General features: G+C 38.6%; 1 protein-coding gene across 2 annotated transcripts in view; it reads left to right on the forward strand.

Annotated features, from left to right (window-relative positions):
• Positions 1-26,510, forward strand: part of GNAL (G protein subunit alpha L) — a 193,655-nt gene that overhangs the window by 119,499 nt on the left and 47,646 nt on the right. For both annotated transcript variants that reach the window (XM_050326172.1, XM_050326183.1), the window contains exon 5: positions 12,006-12,103. In XM_050326172.1, coding sequence (XP_050182129.1) covers positions 12,006-12,103 — 98 coding nt within the window. The remainder of the gene's footprint in view (positions 1-12,005; positions 12,104-26,510) is intronic.

Consider the following 26,510-nt stretch of genomic DNA (forward strand, 5'->3'; position numbering starts at 1 on the left):
CAGCTTTCATGTTAGATTACATTTGAAGTGAGAAATAATCCTGCAGCAAATAGTAAATAGAAGACTGGGAAAAAAGGGAAGAAGCTAGCCTAAGCTAGTTTTTTTCAGGTGCTCTGGAAATGTCTGCATCCCAATAAGCTGAGCCCCCTTAAATGACTTTCAGCTCTGAAATTCCAACAGAATTTCCCATCCACAAATTTTCCATTGTCTCTAGTCATCTATATTCATAAAGACAGAGGTTTCTATTTCTACAGATAGAGACTTCTGTTGACTTCTAAGCAGTTTCTGAGTTGTAAGAATATTCATGGGCTAACAAAAAAATACTTAGGTTCTAATATCTTAACAATTTCATTTGTTACTGTATATACATTCTTTCCATATCATACATAATAGGATGTTGTTATCATAGTTCTTTAAAATCAGGCATTCTGAGGAGTAGAAATTGAGAACCAAATATTAGGAATAAAAATCCTGCTTTTCTGAAGTTGCTAGCTAAATTTATTCTAAATTAGTCTGAAAAAGTTGATTTCTGGAGCTTATCAGCACTAGCTTCACAGGGACTGAAATTAGAATAATGTTGAAAATTATATAAATTATGGCCGAGATTTACTTGTGTTTACTAGTATTACTTCTCAGAGCTTTATTAAGACACCTTAGTCTTACCAACTAATAAGATAGAGTAGTTCTGCATCCATAAAAGTTGTGAGCATGTCTTCAAACTATGGGGTTCCTTTAAAATATTAAAAATTTTAATTAAAAATTAAAATATTACTTTCAGATAGTCAGAATTACTAGTTCCTGCAGTCATATCCAGTCATTTCCCAGAATAGCTCTAAAAGGTAGCAGCCATCAGATAGGAAAGACAAAAAAGTTTTCCCTTTGAAATGCTTATTCATATATATATATATATCTACCCTTGGGGTTGTTAATAAAATAGAAAAAAAGTTTGCTGAAACTCAGTTTAGTTTAGCCACAGAGATATAAAAAAGACTTGTATTTCCTTTTCCCACTGTTATAAATATTTCAGAATGAATAAGTTAGTGTGCTGAAGCTAGTCCAGTTTTTGCACATGGATAAGGACAGGAAAAAGTGTCAGAAGGGGAGAGATAATGCTGAAGAATTTAGATAAAACTTGGGCAGAGGAGTAGGAGCGTAAATAGATCTGGCAGCAGAAGGCTGGGTTTTCCATTACTTTCTGATACAATTATGAGAGTTGCTCAAGTTGTGGATGGTGCCTGTTAGAGTCACATGGTGTTGCCAGCATTTATTTCTGAATCAGATCTGTAAAAGGAAATGAGAGTTCTCTGTCCTTGCAAACCACTTGTCTGGTAGGAAATCACTCACAAATAATAAAGTGCATATTAGAGCATGAAATAGTTCCTTGATGTATGACCTTCAAAACTGGTTTAAGGAAAACAACTGAAGCTGTGAGTAGTAGAAACTTTTTGTACTGGAAGAATTACGAGCTGCGGGCTTGTGTTTTTACAGCTCGCTGGATGCTTGTCTTCACTAAGAAACTATTTACAGAAGCAGCAGGGGTTCCCTATGGGCAGGGGCAGGAGAGCTGCCTGGGGACTGGGAAGAGCTGCATCTCTCAGCTTTGTGCTCCCCTGGTCTGACTTCTTTGGGGTGTTCCCACCATCTGAGTAATGACAACAGAGGCAGACTTGCAAGAAGGGCTGAGAGCACAGCAGGAGTAAAACTTGAATAGGGGGTCAGGTTCTCATCATCAAAAGGGGGCAAAATACACATTTAGCTTTATCTCTTCAAAGCAGCAGGTGAGAATTAATGATTTTCACTGCTTGGTGAAATAACAATTCACCAGAGGATCTAAATTTTTTTGTCCTGATTTGTGCCAAAATGCATTGTGGCATGGAATAGATAACTACCTTACTCTACAGCTAATAAAAAATGTGATCTAATACAAGACTACTTGAGATTTAAAATTATAGGGAATTCAGATGCAGCTCTACCATGTTACAACATGTAAGTTATTATTATTGGCTTGTGTTTAGAAAATAAAAATCTTAATATTTCCTGCCATGAAATGCCTGAAGTTTACCAATTTATGATAAATGTCTTGCAGCAGTACTTCTCACTTCCTTAACAGTCCGTTCATCAAGGATTGCAGAGTGGTTTGTACATATTCACTGCCTGGATGTTATATTGACTTAAAATTAAATACGGTGTTCGTTGCAGAGGCCCGGAAGTTAAGTGATTGTGGAGCTGGAAGCAGTAAGAAAACTGCTGTCAGTAGATTTGCTATCCTTTATTCCAAACGGTCTCCACTCTGTCTAGTCTTACCTAATCAAGATTCAATAATAAATTGCCAATGAAGATTCAAATTTTGACATATAGAATCTGTACAATTTTGTAGTGCCATTATTACTTTTAATAAAAACAAAGCAAAACAAAAAACCCCCCACACAAACAAACAGCAAGCAAACATCTCCAAGTACAGGTGACACATGGATTGTGTGTTTTTCAGTAATTTTCCAGTTTCGAGGCTCAGTACTCTACAAAGGCAAGTGTGTAAGCCTCATCTTGATAACAGGGACAAACCACCTGCTCCCAAATTTTGTAAAGCCATTATGTATTTCTCTTCCTTTTTTTATCTTATTCAGCACTTGCAGATTAATCTCATGGTTCAGCACTTGCAGATTAATCTCATGCTTTATCATCATCTGTTGTCCACAAAAAAAATCTCCTTTGTGGGAATTATAACAATACTTGCATTTTTCTTTTCACAAGTGCTACAGAAATGCGAAGGGCGACAATGCTGTAGGATGCTGTAACGCAGCTGTAGTGACTTTCACAAATAATTTGAGAGGTGGTTTTTTTCAAATGAAAAGCTTTATGTGCATTTAGAGAGAGGTTCTGCCTCTCCAAAACCAAAATAACTTTAAGGAAAAGAGTGTGCATCCTCGGCACAACAGATTTTTTAGGTGCTACTTACAGTAAATAATTTATTTAAATTATCTCTCCTGCTTTCCTTAGTTTAGAGATTGGTGACCCCCTTAAATAGCAGGTAGGCAGCAATGTTCAAGGTTTGGGATGGCAGACTGAAAGTTGCAGTACACAATTAAAATGGAAACTAGAAGATTGAATCAGAGGTTTTTGTTTTTAGTCTGATAAAAGCTTCATTGTCTAGCTCAGAAAAAAGCAACTATTTAATAAGTAGAGAAGAAAAAACATGAAACTGTTCTTTGACTTATAATGGATTCTTATCTTCAAACCCTATCTAAACCACAGAGCTGACCCCAAAATATTGCAAAAGCACACGATCATGTTTTCATTTTTGCTACTATGATCTAAAGAACTTTCAGACCTTTTTTTAGCATTTGACACATACGAGTTTGAAGCATGTATTAATGCATTTCTCAGACCTTGCAGATGAGTTCTGTGATCTACAAAAGTTGAACTTGTTGATTCCTTTAAAATAAGATGGCAGATGGAACATGTTTCTAGCAGGCAGAAATAGAACTGCTAAGGCGATCAGGCTGATACCTCAACTGTACACACTTCTTGGCAATTTAGTGTAGAGTAAGAGCTTAAAAGTCAAGTCACAGAAATAGTTCAAGAAAGGGATGTAGAATATGTCTGTGCTGGTTGCACTCCTTGTTTTTGAACATTGTCGATGAGCTCCACAACTGATACATTTTGTCTAGCAGTATCACTTGGTGGGATGTGGTGGCCATGTGAAAATGGTGCTTTTATACATTTATAAATGCTGTTTGTTGCCCCAGCTTCCTTCTTTAAACCTGCAAGTCATATAAGGTTCTCCTAGGAGGTAATGAACCGATTTTGTTTTCGTGAAAGTCAAGAAGCCCCAACACAAGTTATTTTCTGTGAAGGTGGTATTTACCATCCTCCCATGTTCAGTTCTACTGAACTGAGGTTACGCTTAATGCAGACTGATCGTGCTTCAAGGCTGTTGCCTCCATCCTAAAAAAGGCAAAACAAGTCCAATGAACAGGGATAGAAGGTAGATCTGGATGTATTATCCTGTAACTCTCTTTGATAGATCCAAAGTTTGGTTTTGGAGGAGGGTTAGAGGCCAAACTGCTGCTGAGCCTATCAGAATGAGTCACTAACTAGCAAAGTAATTGCATTGATTATTGCACACCCACAAATTACAACAGAAAATACTTTGCAGGGGATGAAGGTTTCTTTTCCTACAGGTTTCTGTATAATTAATCTACTCTAAATGGTGGTGTTTTAGAAACATCTGAACCCTACTGTCGAGCGTGGTCCTTGCATGCCAGTTGACCGCTCTTACATGGTTTCAGTGTTTCTTCTGCTTTTGCTTTGGTTCTAATGATGGTTTTGAGGGCAGTGCTGTTGGAAAAATTCAAGTCATGTATTCTGCTTTTGTTTTTAAATTGTAACTCTGTTTGCCTGTCTTTGTTGAGGGCATTAGGAGTTGGAGCAGCTGCATTTTGTATACCTACAGCAAAACAGCTCCCTTGTTAAGCAGTACATTTCATAAAGGATTAAGGGCAGTTGGCTGAGCCTTAGGAGACACTTTTGACTCATAAACAAGAGGCTGATTATCAAGAGACTGTACTTGTTTGTGGAAGAGGTAACTGAGCAGGCTTTCTTCTCTCTGGGGTGTCACCTGGTACTTCACCCCATCATTTCTGCATTAAGTCCATTTAAAATTTTTTTTTGTTGCAACAGCTTGCATTTGTAGATGTTTGGGGATGAAGAGCAATTTTAATAGAAAATTATTTGCTGTGCTTGGTACAAGCAAATAATCAGAGTCATTGCTCTCTGTCTCTTGTGGGTTTCTTGTAACTTCAGTTTACAACCACTTCAGTTAAACACTGGGTTAAGATTTGAATTTAAAGTCAGGCTCTCAAAATGAAGATTGCCTATGCAATGCCTCTAAATACAAAATTTTGTAGGTAGATTTTTAGATTGTTTGGGGTTTTTTTCTATAAGTTTTGCATTTCAGAGAAAACGCCAAGCACTGAAAAATAAATACTGTACAAAAACTGGCAAGAAAAGGTTGTTTGACTTAAATTCAGCTCTCTACTGCATACCTGATCTGTTGCATAGTGTAGAAGTACCTTTTGTTATTCTCATCATTGACCCGGAAGCCCCAGATATTATTCCCTCAAGTTTATTCCCTCAGCGGGTTTACATGATCACTTTTATTAGGTGTTATTTCTGGTATTACTGTACATTTTAAAACAAAAAGTAGATTATTATTCACTACATAGTAAAAACTCTTGGATGTTGGATTATAACATGTTGAGTTGCCGTGTGTATCTTATAGGAAGATAATATGTGATTGAAAAGCTTCAAGAGATTAAAAGTCTATTAGGTATAGCAGTGCTATTCTATTTGGAGATTCAGAGATACTTATATAGGTTAAACATGGTGGTAGTCCATAGAAATACCCAGTGTACTGGGATGTGTCTGTCATCTCCACGGGGAAAAGAGGGTTTTTTTCTTCAACCACGTTTGTAGCTCACTAGAATTACAGTGTTCATTGTGTTTCTAAAACACAGAGATTTTTCTCTGGGTTTGTTTTCCCCTTCATTCTTAGCAGTTGTGTTGTAGAAAAGGTTAAATTTAAAGCAGAACCTAGTCAAAACAGCAGTATTGGGGAAATGTGTCTGCATTTCCAAATGCGCAAGTCTTGAATTAATGTGAAAATGAATATATTAAAAAAATAATCTAATGGATACAGGAGTGGAGCTTTTAAATTTAAATTGCCTTAAACTTAATTGAGTATCCAAGAACTATTTACAGCAAGAAGAGACTGTAGAGGCTTGCAAGAGAATCCTAGAGGCACAAAAGCGTGCTTTTGCTTCATCCTTTTAAATTCCAGATTTTACTTGGCCAAAATATAAACTTTTTTTTAAATTGCCGTTCTTCTATTACTTTACAAGGCTTATGCCACAAAAACCCAACAGAACAGAACACCAATATGGTAATCGGATTTGTGGCATCTGCCAGCACAGCAGACAGCCCCAGGAGCCACAAAGTTTTCTGGAGCATGAGAGGAAGCTCAGCTGAGCTTCCCTTCTCCAGGGATGCAGTCACTCTGGTCATCCCCTGGGCACCACATGGAAAAGGGCTTCCTCACAGCTCTCTGGGAACTGAAGAAATGGCTAGATTGGAGTTATTGCTCCTAGTCATATCTCCAAGACTATGTTGCTGTCCATCTTCCCACAGTAACAGCACAGCATCCTACTGCTTGCTGTTGCTGTCATGGTTAGTGATTTTGGCTGCAGACTGATGGATCTGGTTCAGTTTTGACCTCGGATGTGGTACACAGAAAAGGATGCTTAAAAGGATATTGTTCAGATTGCAGAGTCAAACATCACATTTAGAAAACCCTGCGGGTAGTTTGCTTATACACCCTTAATTTGACTCCACTGGGCATCACTTTTATGGTCATACAGTGTTCCCCATTAGTTGTCACCCTTTTATTACACAAAACTTTTCCATAGTTCAGCGGATGGGAGACAGGGGCTGCATTGGGAAGTACAGAGGGGTACACCCAGTTTGGTAGGGAGGCACTTAATTCCCTTTCTGTATGAATTCTCTGGATCATCTTGCACTGCAGTTGTCATTGTGAGTTGGGGAGGTGTTAGGTGGGAATTCTTAATGCATTGTGTGATTTACTTTTTGTTTGGTTAAGTACATGAGAGAAGAAGTAGTAACTAAAATTCAGAATAGAAGGGATGACTTCATTTCACACCCACAATGGCAGAACTATAAAAATGTGTAACGTTTGCCACTTCTTTAAGTGGTTTTTGGGTAACCAGACAGGTTTAATATGTGTTTTAGATGAGAAATTGTCTTACAGTTCCAAAGCTTAGAAGAATAAGAGCATAAATTTTGGCTTGAGGGAGATCAACTTCACATTGATCTAAACTCTTGTTTCCAGGTTTACAATAATATAATAAATATATATATATATCGGGCAGGTGGAGCTCATTAGCCCTTAAAGGCAACCCATCTACGTCCTAAGGACCTCGCTGCCACCGTCCAAGCTCGCTTGGCCCCGGCAGATGAACCTTAGGATTAAAGGGTGGGCTCAGTTCCGTGCACACTGTGTCTCACCTAAAAAATCCAGTGCGCAGGCTGGAAGGTGTAAAGACCTTCCCCGGATCTTCGCTCGCGAAGACTGGCCATTATTAAATATATATATATATATATATATATAAAATATAGCAGAAGAAATGTGGAATAGAAAATACAGTGGAGCCTTCCACATCCCAGTTTCTGGGAGACTGAAAGGTAGCATCAGGATAGGTATTAAATGTATGCTCCATCTTGGAAGGAAGACAGAAAGGAATCTTAGTAGAATATAAATTGTATTCCTGACCTAACATGAACTTTTGTGGTTTGTGAAACAGTTAGATGAAAAGTTCTGTTTCCAAAATACATAAAGATTTGTTCATGAAGATGTCATTATTTAATCATCCCTAGTATTTATTCCCAATTTAGGCAGCTGAAAAGTGAAATAAGTCCATTTTTTAGCTACTTGAAAATTTTTTGTAGGAGTTATAAGGGGGGGGAGGTTTCTAAGGTAACCTTCAGATAAATAAGTTTATTTCCAAAATAAGGGAATTTGAATTTCGAGAACATGCTGTAACTTCTAGTAAGACAAAGTTGAAAAACAGTGCCTTGAGGCTTAGCTGTAGTACATCTGCATTTGTTACCGGTAGTGTTTTCTTGGAATGCTCTGTAAAGGAGTACATTCAACTCAGAAATTTTACCTTGGAATAGGTGAGTGAAAATATTTTTAAAATGTAATGAAAGTACAGTTTTGTTTATATCAGTGATATCAGCTCAGGGTTTTCTACATTTGTGCACATCTTAGCTTATTTCTCTCTGAAAAGGAAAAAGTAATTATAACCTGCTTATGGTTCTTCATGATTTTTACATGATATGTGAATATTCATGTATAGCAAAAATTATCTGCTAGTGAGAAAGAAGCTCGGGCATGCAGGGCTTGGATTGTCTCAGGAAGTTTTGGATTGTCTCAGAGGTTTTGGATTGTCTCAGGAAGAGTGGAAAATGTCCAGGTAATTTTATATTAGTAAATACTGGAGATGTTGTGTGTCACATTTTCATTTTGATCAGATTGAAGTATCACATCAAGGTATTGTATGGTCTAGTGATGACTATAAATTCTTAGGTAAATGGTGTAAATTAGTGCATCCAATGTAAAAAGTACCTTTAATTCATGAGACCTGTAACTTGTGAGACCTGAGGCATTATCATTTACTTCTTTAATATTCTAATTAAAATACAGCATAAAGAAATACTGATTGTTTTACTTTAGATGTATATTAATTGGTGCATATTAACAGGCATACAATTAATTTGTATGCCTCTGTCCCTAAGGAAAAGTTTGCGTGAAACAGATCTGTTTTGTTTATGTTGGTAGGCGTGTCATGATGTAGGTGTTTTTCTGCTTTCAGGCATGGTACATTATTCCTGGTTCTCTTCAGTATACTAAATATTTTTAGTAGATTTTCGTGACTTTGTTCCAGTAGAGGTCAGCTGCATCTGCTTGTGAATATAGTGCCTCACATTACCAGAATGATTTACTATGTCCCTGATTTGTCCTGTCCCAGTTGAGGTTTCCTAAAGAACCTGACTCATGACTTCTAAGAATTCTGAAGCTTTCTGAAAAGCTGCTTTCCAGAAGTCATGCCTTTAAGAAAGTCCTAGTTTGGCCATCTCAGAATGTAAGCTACTAAGGTCACACCTTACCCTTAAAAACCTTATTTGTGTTGTCCTGACATTAAGGTAATGTTTTGAAAAGTTTTAGTCCGTCTTCCTTTATCAGTTGGAGCACAGATGAATTTTCTGTCCTTTGAATTACTCTGGCTTTTCCCCCTGACAGGAATTGCCAGCTGTGGCTGCCACCCTGAGGATACTGCAGCCCCAGAGCAGGTACTGCAGGGCAGGCAGAGCCTGAAACCCACACCTTTGTGAGCTCACCAGTGCCTGCTTGCCAGCAAGGTGGCCTTGTTGTGGCCTTGGCAGGAGGAAGATGTGACAAGCATTGGGGTCTATAGGGATTGAGGAGAGGGGACCAGTTGTTGGAGGGCCCGTCAGGCGTAAGGGGGCTTGGTTGCAGAGGTTGAAGCTGGCATGGTAACTGTTGTCTGGACATTGTCTTGCGGTGGAGAGGAAATTAGGGTCCAAACATATCTGGCATGTGTGAGCAGAGTCCTCCTCTGTGCTTGGCAATGGGGGCCTTCCGCAGGTGAGCAGAAAAAATCCTGAGGAACTTAGGGCAAACGAGAAGGGGGTTAAAAACAACTGTGAAAAGTTGGAATCATGGTACTTGGTGTCTTGAAATGAAGCAGGATTTTTTCTGGAAGGCTTTAGTCACCTGGGAAGGAAGGATCGAGTAGCTGTGTGGGAGGCAATTTGCAGGCAAGTGTACTCCTCTGCAGTAGATCGGTACATTTTAATGAGGTAAGTATATTTGCTCCGTTTTATAGGATTTGCTTTGGACTAGAAGTCTGGAAGTAATTTTAAATAGACTGCTTTGAGATGTAGTGGTCAGGTGGAAATATTTGAAGCATATAATATGGAAACCCTGTATTTACAACATATTTGTAGGGTCTTAGAAGCTGAGCTGAAAAGATTGCCTCTTTTTCAGAAGATATTTTTAAGAGTAAATAAAGCTCATTCAGGGGATATAAAAACAAAAGTGATGTTAGAAACTACTGTAGCTACGCAATTCTGTTTGCTTACTTACTTACATTTGCAGATGTCTCTCAATCCATCCCACCCTACAGTTGCCTTCACACTGACATCCTCCTCCTCTTCTCCCCTTCCTGTAGGCTGTGTGGGGCTGAATGGGGCCATTTTTTAGATGTAGGTTCCCCTTAGAGATGGCTTTCCAAGTGGGTGGGAATTCTCACCCACTGAACGGGGAGGAGGGGAAGGCAGCGCTCAGACCCCGCACCTGCAGCTGCGAGTGCCGGTGGGAGGAAGGGCTGAGATTGTGCATTGCTGTGCATGCACCCATCGGAGGGGATGGGGGAGTTGGGTCCTTTTGCCTCAGCACCATGACTCCTATCCAGAATTCCCTCTTTCCATTGAGAATGCAATGCCTTTCTTTGACCAAAGATGCCAGCGAGATGCATTCAGCTGACGCCATAAATATCAATCAAGCATAAGCATCAAGTCTGAGAATGTTCCATGCTTTCTGGTATTTTTTGTTTTGACTTTTCCAGTTTTTCTTTTTCTTATAGTCGTGCTCTCTGTTATGTGTGTCTGCTCTTTCCTTCTTCTTACTTAGTTTGATATCTTGTCCTTTCTTGAGCTTGTTTTTGCTTTCCTGCTGCTGAGAGTTTATAATAGCTGTAGCATAACTTCAAAAGGTGAATCTGCAGTGTTTAAAACAATGATTACATAAGTCATTAAAATACCAAAGACTAAATAAATGTGTTCTCACCAAGTGAAGAAATAAATTCCAAGGGCAGTATAAACATCTGCCAATCTCTAGTGTTACTTCCTCTCTTCTTCCAAGACTTTCTGCAAAGGTTTTTCCCACCTGCTTTAATATTTTCTCAAACATTTTGAAAACTTCTTAAAGAATGGATTTTTTTCTGTCTCTCTACATTTTGTACAATAAATCTAGGGGGGAAAAAAGGCATTTCTAGGGTTATTCAGGACCTCTGTAGCTATGCTCAAAGCCTTACTAAATATTCTGTACTAGTTTGTTCTGAAAATCTTGTGTTTTGTCTCTCCCTGAAAATGTCACCAGCAGGTCACAGGCAGTTGCTGATGAGCAAAGTGTCACCTTTGGGGACACCTCACAGGGGTGGCATGCAAAGCTGGGAAATCCATGCAGAGTAAAAGTGAACTCACAGTGCTCTCAAGATCTTTCACTATGAGCGTTGTCTTTTGAGAGAAATTTTTAATCCTGAAAAGATGTGGGGAGAGACTGTCAAGCCGTTTCAGAAAGTTTCAGAATTCAGATGTTATGCAAAATTTTGACAGGATCATGAAGTGAACAGTGGTATTATGCCCATTTTATACATTTTGCCAAATAGAACCGTGGAAAAGCAATTTGTTAGGTTTCACAAATTTGTGACTAACCAAAGAGCTCTGGTGATTTATTGGAAGTGTTGAGGTGTTAAGAAAACAACTTCTGTGTTTGAGTTGACGTATTACTCTAACAATTTGGTTTGAGGGAGGAAAGAGTCATATTATAAAGGAAATATTAATTTATCTAACCACCCTTCATTTGATTTTAGAACCATGTAACTGGAAAGACTCAGTTATGGTTTCACTTAGCAGCAATGATGTAACATAAAATGGACTCCCAGCTTTAAAACAAGCTGGGTCATCGAGTCTCTAGGGCTGGGGCTGGAGGAAGGAAGGAGCTGGGCAGGCATGTATGCATTTTATACAACAGAGCTATGGCTTCACCGTCACCGAGGATGGCTTTGATTCCTCTTTCAAATAATTCTGAAATAAGCTTGCTGGCAGATATTTCTGGATTGGGTTGCCTGGGATAGCTGCTAGGAAAAGCACGTTGTGCCAGGCAGCTGTTTGGAGGAAGTGGTGTTGAGCAAAGACTCTGAAAGTCTTGCAATCAAATTATTATACTGCATGAGAAAATACCAAGTAGTGGAAAGTTGTGTTTTTCAGGAAAAATTGCACAATCTTTTTAAAGTTACAACTGGCTCTTTCTCTAGGAAGCTAATGTTTATAAGCTGAGGAGCTTTTTGCCTCACTTTTATGCCTTTTCCATGACAGAAGCATAAAATCTGTTAAAAATTAAGTGAACATGCTTCTAGGTAGCTTTTGTACTTAACAGTAAAATTATTACGTATTAATATTAATATTAAAATTTATTACAGTATTAAATGCTGATACCTTTTCTTTTGTAATGGTGTCATCTATCATTCTGCAAAAGCATAAAGCATTAAGGTTGGGGGAACACATAAAGATTGGGGATTGAAAAACGGAAGAGTTGTTCTCTTATTTGTTGCATTTCTAATTTTCAGGAATTCTTTGAACACGCAAAAAAGCTCTGGGATGATGAAGGCGTAAAGGCATGCTTCGAGAGGTCAAACGAATATCAGCTGATTGACTGTGCACAGTAGTAAGTATTTCCTTTTATGAAATTTATAGGCAAGAATGTGATCATCTGGAACAAGTTAGAAAATACATTTATATTTGAGTATCTTTATTCCACTCAAAATAAATTTATATAAAATAATTTCAGTTGAAACTATTAAGTTTAGAAAGTGTAGAGCCAATCTAAGGAAAATGCTTTGTTTAAAATTCTGAGACCCAGACAGTGCTGAAACTGCTCTGTCTTTTCACATTCCATGAGAACCTCTGAGATTTTTATGTAACCAGATGCATACCTCCACTGCTAATGTATTTTCTAGGAGGGAAAAAATATAAGCAGTATTTTATTAAAGATGGTAGTACGTGTGTTATTCTGTCCTTCACGTACATCGAGTGAAGTGGTACGTGTGTGTAGCACAGTCAAAACCTGTAAACGGGTTCAATATGGTCAGAAATGTTCTGAGAAGAGGTGTGTAGTAGATTGTGAAGGTGCAAATCATAAATACATAGTACATTGATGAAAACACACTAATCAAAAAGATACATGGACATTGCAGGGCTACAAACTCAACTGTCCTCAGTAGCAACATAAGTCTAAATTAGACTTTGACCAAAAATATACATTTCATGTGAACTGCTACTGCAAAAATACATACTCTTACAGTTGCTATGTGATTTAGGGTTTTCAGAGAACACACTCGAGTGTGTTATGATGTGTCTAATTGGCGGTATGGTCAGCAGCAATGCCACAGGTCTGTTCTAGCACTCAGTGTTTTGTTTTTCTGTTCTCTCTGCTCTTGATGATGAGCCCGATGCAGAGGAAAAGGTCCATGTCACTAAAGGACTTGTCGCACTTCTGTCACAGTGGGGAATTTCGGCGTTGCGGGTCATAGTTTATTTTCCCTCTTTCCAGACCGTTTTTGGGAAAAAATGATTCATCAGCACATGGAAGTGAGGGAAACTTTTAGGTATGAAGGAACTCATTTGACCTCAGTGGACTGAATTTACCAAAACTTGAGCATTTGCTCGCAGTCTGAAGTGGCTAGAAATTGAAACAGTGGTTGTACACAGATAAAATTAGACAGTTGTCCTAAAATGTGATCAGTGTGTTTCCCCTCTGCCCTCACCCACCACCAACACCATAATACAGATCTGAGCTGTGCTTGTTGAAAAGTGCAGACTGACTGTTTTATGATATCTATTAATATACTAAAATAAGACATCAGACCAAGGAAATAGAGTAACGACACATATTTAAAATAAATGAACATAACACTTACTTTACTGATCAGTAACACTCAATGTGTCTCCCAATCTTGCTTTGTAAAATGGTGCTGAAAGGGTCAGACAAAACAAGGAAACACTGAATTACAGCAATAATAGTAGTGTGATTTCCCTTTAAAAAAATGATACCTGTCTACAGGCTTTGACAAGGAGAATGTTAAATCTTATGTCCAAAACCAAAACAGAAATGGGGATAAAAAGTATATCTAGAATTAAGTCCACTGTCCTGAATCATAAAACTGAATCCTACTACCTTTTTTCCTAGAAGGCTAGGGGAAGATCAGTAGGGCTTTTTTCTGTGTCTCTTCCCTCCACGTCTTTCATCTGTCTAGATTTTGTTTTATTCTGAGATTATTTTTTATAATAGTAAATACAATCTTTGCATGATTCATAGAATCATAGAATCATAGAATAGATTGGGTTGGAAAAGACCTCCAAGATCATCACGTCCAACCCCTGATCCAACTCTAATTACTATATCATGGCACTAAGGGCCATGTCCAATCTCTGTTTAAAAACCTCCAGGGATGGTGAATCCACCACCTCTCTGGGCAGGCCGTTCCAATGCCTGATCACCCTCTCTGTAAAGAATTTCTTCCTAACATCTAACCTAAACCTCCCCTGGCAGAGCTTGAGCCCATGTCCCCTTGTCCTGTTGGTTGCCTGGAAGAAGAGACCAACCCCCACCTGGTTATAACCTCCCTTCAGGTAGTTGAAGACATGATGAGGTCACCTCTAAGCCTCCTCTTCTCCAGACTAAACAACCCCAGTTCCCTCAGCCTCTCCTCATAGGACTTGTGCTCAAGTCCCTTCACCAGCCTCGCTGCTCTTCTCTGGACCCACTCCAGCACCTCAATGTCCTTCCTGAACTGAGGGGCCCAGAGCTGAACACAATTCTCAAGGTGCGGCCTCACCAACGCAGAGTACAGGGGAAGGATCACTTCCCTGCTCCTGCTGGCCACACTGTTCTTGATGCAGGCCAGGATGCCATTGGCCTTCTTGGCCACCTGGGCACACTGCTGGCTCATGTTCAGCTTCCTGTCAATCAGCACCCCCAGGTCCCTTTCCACCTGGCTGCTCTCCAGACACTCTGTCCCCAGCCTGTAGCACTGCAGGGGGTTGTTGTGGCCAAAGTGCAGGACCCGGCACTTGGCCTTGTTGAACTTCATCCCATTGGAATCAGCCCAACTCTCCAGTCTATCCAGATCCCTCTGCAGAGCTCTCCTGCCTTCCGGCAGGTCAACATTCCCTCCCAACTTGGTGTCATCTGCAAATTTGCTGATGATGGACTCAATCCCCTCACCTAAATCATCGATAAAGATGTTAAACAGGACTGGGCCCAGCACTGATCCCTGTGGGACACCACTGGTGACCGGCCGCCAGCTGGATGCAGCCCCGTTCACCAGCGCTCTCTGGGCCCGGCCCTCCAGCCAGTTCTTAACCCAGCACAGAGTGCCCCTGTCCAAACCATGGGCTGCCAGCTTTTCCAGGAGTATATTATGGGAGACAGTGTCAAAGGCTTTGCTGAAGTCCAGATAGACACATCCACAGCCTTTCCCTCGTCCACCATGTGGGTCACCTGATCGTAAAAGCAGATCAGGTTGGTCAAACAGGATCTGCCCCTCCTAAACCCGTGCTGGCTGGGTCTGATCCCTTGTCCGTCCTGTAGGTGCTGTGTGATTGCACACAGGATGATCTGCTCCATAACTCTACCAGGCACCGAGGTCAGGCTGACAGGCCTGTAGTTACCAGGGTCAGCCTTGCAGCCTTTTTTATGGATTGGGGTGATATTTGCCAACTTCCAATCATGTGGGACCTCCCCAGTGAGCCAAGACTGTTGGAAGATGATGGAGAGCGGCTTGGCAAGCTCTTCTGCCAGCTCCCTCATTACCCTAGGATGGATCCCGTCTGGTCCCATAGACTTGTCAGGATCCAGATGGCTTAGTAAGTCACTAACTATTTCCTCCTGGAATACAAGGGGGCTATTTGGCTTCCTGTCTCTGTCTACCAACTCCAGAGGCCAGTTGCCTTGAGGGCCACCTGTCTTGCTGGTAAAAACTGAGGCAAAGTAGGTGTTAAGTACCTCAGCCTTCTCTTCATCTCTACTAACTGTGTTTCCCTCCAAGTCCATCAAAGGGAGGTTTTCTTTACCCCTCCTTTTGTTATTAATGTATTTATAGAAGGACTTTTTGTTATCCCTAACAGAAGTGGCCAAATTAACTTCAGATTGCACTTTTGTATCCCTGATTTTCTTTCTGCATTATCTAGCTGTCTTCCTAAATTCTTCTTAAGTAGCCAACCCTTTCTTCCATAGTTGGTAAACTCTCTTTTTATCCCTGATTTCCTTCATAATCTCCCTGTTTAACCAAGCTGGTTGTCTTCCCTGCCAGCTTGCCTTTTGGCACACCGGTATGGCCTGTTCCTGTGCACTCAAAACTTCCTGTTTGAAGCACATCCATCCCTCCTGGACCCCCTTGTTTTCAAGGGTTGTTTCCCAGGGTATGCTCTGGACTAGACTTCTGAATAGGTCAAAATCTGCTCTCCGGAAGTCCAGCGTAGAGGTTTTATTGTTGTTTCTCCTTGAATCTCTGAGTATTGAAAATTCTATTATTTCATGGTCACTATTTCCTAGGCGACCTTCAACTACTACATCTCCCACCAGCCCCTCTCTGTTTGTAAACAGCAGGTCTAGCGGGGCCTTACCCCTGGTGGGTTCATTTACCAGTTGATGAAGGAAATTGTCCTCTATACACTCCAGGAAATTCCTAGACTGCCTCTTCTCTGCAGTGTTGAGCTCCCAGCAGATATCCGGCAGGTTAAAGTCACCCACAAGGACAAGGGCTGACGATTTCGAGACGTCCGCCAGCTGCTTGTAGAATAATTCTTCACCTTCAAGGCCCTTTATGAAGTAGCATTTGATGCTTAAATATTCCTTGAGTGTATCTGTGCTTTTCATTTCATGATTTACCTGCAAATGTAACAGCTAAGTGACTTATCAATGTTTGTACGCCTTCAGTCTTAGAGCAGACACTTAACTCAGGAACAAGCTGTCTCATTGATCTGATTGAACAGCCTTTTTCTCACAGGTATTGATGATTTAAAACAGTGAAGTGTAATCTTAACAGAAAGAAAGTTGCTAAAAATACACCCAACTTTTATCTGCCCCTCCATCATTCCTTGAGAATTAAAATGACACTAATAGAGTCAATGAAAAGGAGTTTTAGAAGTTTCTGTGTCTTTGCTGCACATGTGTGTTTATATACTGCACAACAACAGTAGTTGCTTTACCCAGAGGAACATTTCTGTGATAGCATTGGATGAACCTTTTTCAGGGTGGTGGGGTCATGTCCATCTCATAGCTGGCAGAGCATCTGAGGCTGGGTTAGAAATACAGTTCTGATACCTACATATGAATTCTTTTGTGCACTTAGGAAATACTGAGAGTGAGGGTGCTGTCTTAGTAGCTCACCAGGAGCTGGTGGCATTTCTCCCACAACCTTTCTATGGTCATCTTTAACTGGTAAAGGAGGAAAGAGAAGTGTAATGCTGATACACTTGCTTACTGTGGGATTTTGAAATATCTGCAGTGTTTCCATTACACTGGTCTTAGGAGAAAGCATCCCACGCCGTCAGCTAAATCCTAATCTTCTACTCTGTAGTGAAGGAAGAACACTGTCAGTAGGTCAGCACTTTTATCTCTGCTTAAAGAAAAACGAAGCAAACCCAAAAAAATCCCAACATATGTTAAAAAATCATTGGACTACAAGTTGGGTGGCTGACTAAAATACTGAAAAGCATTATTAGCAAATTATAATGTCAGCGGCCAAAGTTGCTGACTGTTAAATGAGTTACAAATACAGTGTATTTTGGAATAGTTTAATTTGGCTGCAGTACAGAGCTTCTGTATTTTTAAAACTTAACCTAATTTACTTTATTACTGTGGGAGAAATATTTTGCTGGAATCAGAGGTAGTAGAAAGACACAGAGGCAAATGTTTTATTTACATTATGCCTGAAAGTTGATTTTCCTTGATCTTCAATGCCCTTTTAAATTACTAGGGCACTGTTCCTTCACGGGAATGAGGATGAGGGCCTGCTTGTCAGATCATTTTAATATTCTTACATGAGTCTCCATGTATCTACACTTCTTGCATTGTTAAGGAATACATTTAGTGCACATGTCACGTTGGTGCATCATGTGATAATTGTAACAAATACAAATCTATGACCAAGCCAGGGGCCACCAAAGATCAGAATTGTTCTTTATCACTAGCTACAAAGACATTTATGTAACTCTTGGAGGGGGAAGTATTGCATGACTATCAAACATCTTATTCCCTTAATGACCTTCATATATTTCTTCAAGATTAATATCATAAAACTGGCAGGTTATTGTTTTCCCTGTCTTCTGGTTTAGTATTTCTTTTAAGTTACATTTCAAGTTTAATCTCAGAAACTGATATTTAATTTGAAAAGTTGATTTGATTTTGTAGTGTCCCCATTTGACTTACCCAGATTTCAGCAGGGTTTATGATGATAAATCTTACATCTAACTTTACTTACTTTGAATTCTGTTTGAACTGTGATTTTTGTCTATATTCACATACTTTAAATTCAGCAAATTCTAGGTCTATAGGGGGTCTTCGTATTGTGATTTAGTGCTGTCTTGACATGGAACTGACTAGTACATAAACAATAGACAAAAATATATTAATTAAAAAATTTCTTGTGACTCTAGAACAGTGTCTTAAAAGGTAAATAGTTTCCCGTAAGATAAATACAACTCCATTTTTAATATTCCAGTTTCTTCATACTAGTTACTGAATGCACTAATTCTATTGTATCCATGGAAGGGAACTGCAAAGCAAACTTCTTTAAATTTAGAACAGATCTGCAATGTAAGAAAGATATTAAGCTGTTAAAGAGCATCCAAAGGAGGGCAATGAAGATGGTGAAGGGCCTTGAGGGGAAACCATATGAGGAGTGGCTGAGGTCACTTGGTCTGTTCAGCCTGGAGAAGAGGAGACTGAGGAGACACCTCATCACAGTTACAACTGTGATGGGGGACATGTCAGGGAAAGAGGAGGGGCAGGCACTGGTCTCTTCTCTATGGTGACCAGTGACAGAACTGAAGGGAATGGCCTGAGGTTGTGTCAGGGGAGGGTTAAGTTGGGTATGAGAAAAAGGTTCTTCACCCAGAGAGTGCTGGACACTGGACCACTTCCCCAGGGAAGTGGTCACGGCATCAAGCCTGAGAGAGTTCAAGAAACATTTGAACAATATTTTCAAACTGTGTGACTGTTGAGGATGGTTCCCTTCCAACTTGGTGTATTCTGTGATTGTGTGAAATAAAATTTCAGGTATGATGGCCTTCAATTAAAAAACGACCCAGAAAAAAAAAGTTGGTGAGTAGATTATGTGTCTTTAAAAACTTCATAAATTTAAGTAAATTAATTTATGTGGCAATGAAGAGATATACAATTTCTTTTTAACTAATAGCATACCAAGAGGTAGAGTTATATGTAGCAACCACCTGTTTGGTGTTATACATGTGAGTTGATTGACTTCACTCTAATGATGGTGAAGTGGTTTCTGTAGAATAAGCCACGTTTCTTCACTGCAAACTATACCATGTGCTAATTGGTGACTGCTCTAGCAATCCCAGATAAGCCACTGAAGTTACTTTTCCCTGGAAATCAAACACATGTGCCCAGAGATAGCAGTGCAGTTGAAAACCTTTGCAGAACATCTGTCATCCTTGGGGGATATCAGGAACTCCCAGTCTGGTGGTGTCTGTACCTTGTTTCAATAAAGTAAGCATTGAGTTAACTTAGTTTTGGTTGCTCCACTGTAAGTTATTCAGTTGACTTGGTAAAATTAGTTGCAGTGATCAGAAAAAAGGTGTGGGGATACTTACAGTGCCTCTAGACATTGTCAGGGAAAGGTGGTAGTATTAGAGCAGAAGAATAGACAAGCAGAAATATGCACTTTGGAAAGGGGAGAGAAAAGACAAAAGCAGAACATCTGATTCTCATTTTAGGTCGCACACAGTTTGCAAAAGATGTTGTTAGGGAAAAAAAAATACTTTCAGGCTTATTGGAAGTTTCCAGAGTTGAATTTTGTCCCATTGCGTTGGCACAAAAAAACATCATGTATGTGTTAGGGTGGCCCTGGCTGGAAGAGTTGTGCTTCAGCTCGCTGAGTTCCTCGGTGTAGGACGTGGACCAAGGACTTAAGAGAACCCTGCCCTCAGCCAGTGCTTTGTCCCAGTTTGTCTATCAGCCTTCTTTCTGTGATAAAATACATCGCTTCTGATCTACTTGGTAGCGAAGGCCTAAATTGGTCTCTATGCAAACCTTTGGGTTAATAAAAATTGATTATGCAAGTTCTCAGGAAAGCAAACGCAAGGGATGTGAACTTGGCCAAAGAAAATTGATTTTATATTTGAGCTAGTATACACCAAAAAGACACACCTCATGTTATGTTTCTTTGCAGTTATTCAATCTTGGAGAAGGGTTTTGGCCAGTTTCTGAGACATCTATCCTAGTGTTAGGTGGAGTAATTGGAAAAAAAAAAAGTTCTTTGTGCTGTTGTCAACAGATTCAACTCTTGATGTGAGAAAACAAGTAACTTTTTTTTTCAAGAGCAACACTTCTTGAAATCAAGCATATTTCTGACTTTCCTTGCACTCTTCTGGACATAAGGTTTAATTGCAAGTATGGACATAGATATCCCTAAATTCCAAGCTACCTTGGCGTTATCTGCTTCTTTTGTCTAATGTGACATGGCAGTCTGTTGTATTGGTGTATTCTTTCTTCATGAAAGGTTATGAAGTAAATGTGGATGGATGTATGATAAATTAGGCTAAACACTATTACCATTATTATTGGGTTTAAACACTATTATCATTATTATTGGTTTTGGTTTTATCATTACTGTTACGATTATCTAGAGAATATTATTTTTAAAAGCAGTGATTCTTTTTAAACTTACTAGCTGCTTATTAAATATAGGGCAAATACTTTTTACTCAGAAAAATGAGAAAAGAGTATTCATTCTAGATGTTTCATGTAACTAGATTTTAAGAACTAAATTTTTATGGTGATACAGGAAACCATAATATGATTTTCTTCCATCTGAAATTCTGTTCTGGTTCATATATAAACAACTCACTGTGAGAATGTGATTCTTTTTAAGATCTCGCATGAAGTATCACTTTCAAAACTTACAAATTCATTACTTAAGTTAGAAGCAAATTTTGCTGATGAATTCATGAACCAGTTTTCTCCACTTACCTGGTTTAAACTATAAACTTTAACCAACCAGTAAATTGTTATTTAATGGTAGAAAAAATGAGTGATTATATTTAGAGAGTAATTACTGTAGCCTTACTGATGAGTCTTCTAAACAGAGGTGGTTGCCAGATAGGACAAAAGTCATTCTGCAGTGTGTAACGCTTACATTTTTCACTGTTTACTGACTAATAGACCGCACTCTTGAGAGGCAGAATTGTGGTTTCTTAAAATATGCTCTGGGAATTCTATGAAATAACCTTTTCATGTGTTGCTGTGATTTTTTTTTTTTTGTTGATGCTGTTCCCCTTTTTGGCCTCACTTATGAAAAAAAAATCATTAGACTATACCAATTCTGTCTTAACTTTGGTAATCAAAAGGTGACCATGATGTTATAGTACTAGTAGTTATAAGTACAAAAATATGGAAAAAAAAGCAGCTGTAGAAACCCCTAAAATGCCTTTGTATTTTCAGGTTGGAGGATGAAGCGTATGAAAACACCACTCACAAATAGGCAGAATGGCACATGGGCATGTATCTGCCTGTTTTAGCCACTTCAGTTCACAAAGGCCTTCCGTACCTAGAGAAGAAAATGATACTTCTCAAATAAAAAAATATATGAGAGATGGTAGTTTATAAAGGCAGGGCCTCTGCCTTTTAAAAATCAACATGACAAATACTTTTTCTTATCAGCTAATAATCATTGGCAAAGCCTTTAAGCAGCCCAAGATGCACTGCTCAAACATAAATTTAAACCATACATTTTTTTCCCACATGCTTCTCTGTGTATGACTGGGTCTGTTTTCTGCAGTTTTAGAATTAGCAAAAGGTTGAAAATGTAAAGCAGAAAAATATAAAATATTCCTTAATCTCAATTTAAAACAGTAATAAAGTCTAAAGACAAAGTTATGACAAATGCATGAAAGTACACTTTGGCTCTTTTTAAGATGTTTTATTAGACATTTTTAGTTTCCTTTAAAAAATACAGCAAAGCTGACTTTATTCTGTTGAGGAAACAGTTCTTTCCTCCCTAGTCAACAAATTTTTCCGTTTTTCCTGAACACCTGATGAATGGTTTTCTTAATTTTTTCCTGCCTGTTTGCACACGCAGGGTAATAATAGGTGCAGGATATCTTGGTGCAACACAGCAACTCAGTCAGTCCATTAAGTGAACTGGAGGATTACAAGTAGGTCCCTCTGCTGAGCTTGTCTGCATTTAGTTTTCTATATTAGCAGCCTGTATTTAATTTGGAGATATTTTTTTTCCATATCTCTTCTGCAGAGGTAAACTACAGGCTTGTGTAATTGTACCTGCAATACACATTATTATAGCCCAAGCAAGAGTCTGCTAAAGAATTAAGACATTCAGCATCACCCTCAATACATATGCTCTTAAGGCATCAATATCCTATATAGCAAAGACAGAGCATTCTGTTGCATTTATTACTAAAAGAGAAAAGACTGTGTTTGTTTTGCATCAGCGAGGACAGACGTGAATAGGTACTGGTACAGGGCTGAGTCAGTGAACTGGCACAGTGTGATGGGTGAAAATGCCCAGAATCCGGGATACTGAGCAGCAGGAAAAGAAGGCTTCTCTGTAGGACCAGGCTTCACTGAGGGACATTTTGTTTGAATTTTGCATGTTAAAAATAACACATGGTCTCATTAAAACATAGGAATGGAAAATAACGAAGTTAATAACTGCCCTGAAAGTTTATGTCCCATCTAGAGTACAGATAACTGCCAATAAAGAGAACCTTAAAACCTCTGTATTAACCTCTTAAAACCTGGCAAGTCAAAGAAAGCATAAAACTAAGCATGGCTTACAGTAAACATGCTGATACAGCTTAACTCCAGAAATCCTGATTTGTGAATCATTGTACAGCATCAGCATCTCAAAACGTCTGCAAATGAAATAAAACTGACTATGTTGGTTATCTAGGATCTGCAAGCAGGATTTACGAGTAGATTTCAGAAGGAAGTTTTAGGTCATTCTGTCAGTTGTGGTGTTATTTATATGTTGTTCTTGGTTTAGGACTCTTCCAGTGTGTGCGTGGGAGAAAGAGTAAACTATGAGCAAAACCAGCTTCATTATATTTCAGGGAATGTCAAGAGTCACTTATATTTATTCCACTTCTTCAGCTTATGTCAATTGATATAGAGTTTAGTTCAATCTATTAATTTACAATTCATTGTCAAGTATGTGCATGTTCTCAGTAGCAGAGATTAGTTGGTTAAAGAATACATTATCTTATTAATAAGCTTATCATTATGTAACACAAATGTATTTTATTTTTTTTCCTGTGGGATTTTTTTTTACTGTGCTCTAGAGAAAAATGTGCTCTATATTCTGTTACCTTAAACCTAACCTACTGTGAAATACTTGTTTGCATAATAAATTTATTACAACAACTGTATAATAACTGTAAATTGAATGCTTAAAAAAGAAAGAAAAGCACCGAAAATTTAATGGCAGATTATACAGGATACTGTCAAGTTATTTACACTTGGGCTTTGTCTTTCCTTAAATGCCACATGCATTTTTTCACTTAGAGATGGTCAGCTTTTCTTTTTTCTAATAGATAGTTTCACATGACAGGATAAAGAAAGGCCAAGAGTCATATTTCTTCCTTAAGGAACTACTCACTGGCCAGACTCGGCATACACAGGCTCCTCTGCACTAATATATGTACACAGCCGTGTTTATATTAGGATCTGCAAGAAGCCAGGGGTTTGGGTGGTGGTGTTTTTCTAAATTAACGCAGCACCAACAGATTTGGAAAAAGAAAGATGGTGGAATGCAGAAGTTTAGAAATAAGAAAATAAAATATGGTTTATGCTGTGCTGGAAAAGTATAAAGACTAAGCGCCTGTGCTTGAAAAATAAATTTTACACCTCAGACTAAACCAAAATAGAGTCACTGTGTTTGTCAGTTTGGTTGTTATCCCAGTTTTAAAGCACATCAGACTGAGAGACTAAGCAGTTCAAGAGTGTCTCTCTGCTTCTCATAACTTAAGTTAAAGCTAATTTTGTTCATTTTAATACAAGACAACAGTGATGCTGCCAGAATTTCTGAAAAGTTTATTTGACTTTAGAGAAACTGTTTCAGTTATTTCTGTTGTAAAAGTATTCTTTCTGATTTAATTAGAAATGTTTGTTATATTGTGGGGTTTTACACAAAGTTTAATTTGAACCTAAATTAAGCAGTGGAAAAGTAAATGTCTGTAAGATATACCAGTAGACTTCCGTTTAATGGACACACCAAATAATTGTCTTCCAGAATAAAATTTGTGAAAGTTCATTTGTTCTAGAATTGTTTCAAAAATTAGTTTTTCCTCATTGCAGTATTCCCATGACAATTCCTCTATTTGTAAAAAAGAAAAATTAATTTAAGTAGTTTTCACACCAAAGTGCTAATGCGGGAAAAGGTGAATCTTGAAATCATTTCTATGTGTTTTCTGAGAAAAACTCTCTGTTTTAGTTTCATTTCCTGACCATTCCAGGGGGGTTGTGAGTGGGTTTTTTGTTTTTCAGATATTTTATTACAGAAATAAATTTGACTGAATCTCAAAATGTAACCCTTTAGTGCATTTTTCTGAGAAAAGATTGCTGCTACGTTTCTCGGCTCCGTGTCTTTGCCTCCTTGCTATTCTTTGTCTTTATTTAAGAAGGCTTCACTACCTTTCTTCTGGTTTAGAATAATGTGTTTGGGGTGGGAAGATCTGCATTCTGGATGTTAGCATCCTGAAAGTCCGATGGTACAGATTTTGAATAATTATTCTTTATTAAGTTTCTTTCCAACTACAGTGTGAAGACGTTTAATAGTGAGCATGGGTGTAGTTACCTGGCCTCCACTTATTTACTGGCACAACTGTGTCAGACCTGTAATTGCCAACACTACTATGGCAGTTTTTAAAAAATAGTTTTTCAAAGAGCAGTAGAGCGGTAAGGAGCACTGTTGCTGCTAGGGTTCGTTCTGATTAGGGAATGCAGAAGTAAGCTTCTTTGCCTAGTATGACTTTTATTTTCAACCTCCCTGCAGTTGGTTGTGCTATTACCTTACATTGTCAGGATCTTAGAAACCTTTTTTCCAGCAAGTTTGCCATAAACTAGATTTTCACCAAAAACATACCGGGTTCTGCTTTGAAAAGGTTTGTCTGAAGCAGGCAGATGCCAATGAACAAACATTTTGCTACATTCTACCAAACTGAAATAATCATAGTAAACTATAGTTCATTACCTCAGCATTGTTACTTTTGTTCAAAGAAAAGAGGTCAAGTGTCGTCACTAGTTTTTCCTGAGTTTCATTTTTTCTTAACTATGTGAAAGTCTTTCTGGTTATTTTTTGGGGTTTGGTGTTTTGGGTTTCTTTTGTTTTTCTTTACCTTTTGTTATGCACTGGTTAGTCACCTCTTTCCTCCGTGGTCTGTAGGCAGCTGATGTTTGTAGGAGTCTGACGTCAAGGTGAGAGAGGTTCTCCAGAGCAGGCTGTGGTGCAGAGTGCACATCCCTTCCTGTCAGTGGCAACAAACACAGGCAGAATTTAGGTTTTTGACCTGATAATACTCTCAGAGTAATAATCAGCAAATTATGTTGTGTAGAAATGACAAAGGTGAGACCTCTGTTGCAGCTTATTCATGGAAATTGGTTAACTTTCTTATTAAATGCATGATTCTGTGCAGAGTGATTATATGATGATTTAAAATTATTTTAGGAATATTCTTACGTAAGTTGTAAACAAGTTATACCTATTTGGAGGATAAAAGGAAGACGTAAGAGAAGACTGTAGTTGGACAAAGATAATAAATGTGAGTTTGCAAATAAAGCAAAAGTAATAAAGCACTAAGTGTTTTTTGTCAGGAATGCAGTCTCTTATGTCTCTTTAATGAAGGCAAATATTAAATGTATGAGACTGCAGAATGTTGAGGGGAGTTCACTTATGTCCTGTTGGAAATGAGCAGAATGGATATGGGGGAAACCCACCACCACCACCACTGGAGATCCTGGAAACAACAAAAGAGAAACTTTGCTGGTGAAATCTTCTATTTCCACACCAAATGAGGAGCACAGCGCAGGTGAATCTTCAGAACTTGCGTAAATATACAGTTACATTCTGAGCAATTAACTAGTCTGGCTAAAAGGCAGTTACAATAAAATTGAGATGAGTATGGATACTGTGGAGTTATCAGGAATGTATAGAAGACTACAACTGAAATATAGGGAAAAAAACGCCTATAACAAAAAAAATAACCCAGAATAAAGTAACCTTCTAAAGGAATTCTGTGAATTTCTTTAGAAAGGAAGTTATTGAAGGATTAATTCCAAAATATTTGATCTTCTGAACCCTTTAGCCTGTGTGATTGAGCTTAAAGCAAGTGTCTTTCTCCACAGTCAAGACAGGTTTCTTCATCTCGTTTAGCCTCATTGTTCCAGAAGATGGGTATTATCTGCACTAGTAGGCTAGGAACACAACTACACTTTTTCCCAGAGGAAAAATGGTATAAGTTTTCCAAGTGAAAAGTCCCGGTTTCGTTCTGCCTCAAATAGGGTGGATTGCAGTTGTCTATTTAGTGTGGACCTCAGAGTACTGGGACAGGAGTTTCTCTTTTAACAGGTGTGCTACTGTCCTCTTTGCCTGCAAAGCAGAGAATAAGCTCACCACAAAAAATGTTTGTCAAGAACAGTGTTCTGTAAGCATGACACTCAGTATTTCTCCGTCTATAGAAGTCTGTGAAAACCTGTGAAATAGATCATGACTTCTTCAGAGAAGTCAGTGGCTTTCTCCAACCCTTGAAAAATTATGAATTGCTGATATTTCATCAATTTTCTCTTAAAGTGGAGTCAGTCATATTTTACTATC

Source organism: Myiozetetes cayanensis, unplaced genomic scaffold (assembly GCF_022539395.1).
Source record: "Myiozetetes cayanensis isolate MyiCay16 unplaced genomic scaffold, myiCay2020 scf1, whole genome shotgun sequence".
Classification (NCBI taxonomy): Eukaryota; Metazoa; Chordata; class Aves; order Passeriformes; family Tyrannidae; genus Myiozetetes; species Myiozetetes cayanensis.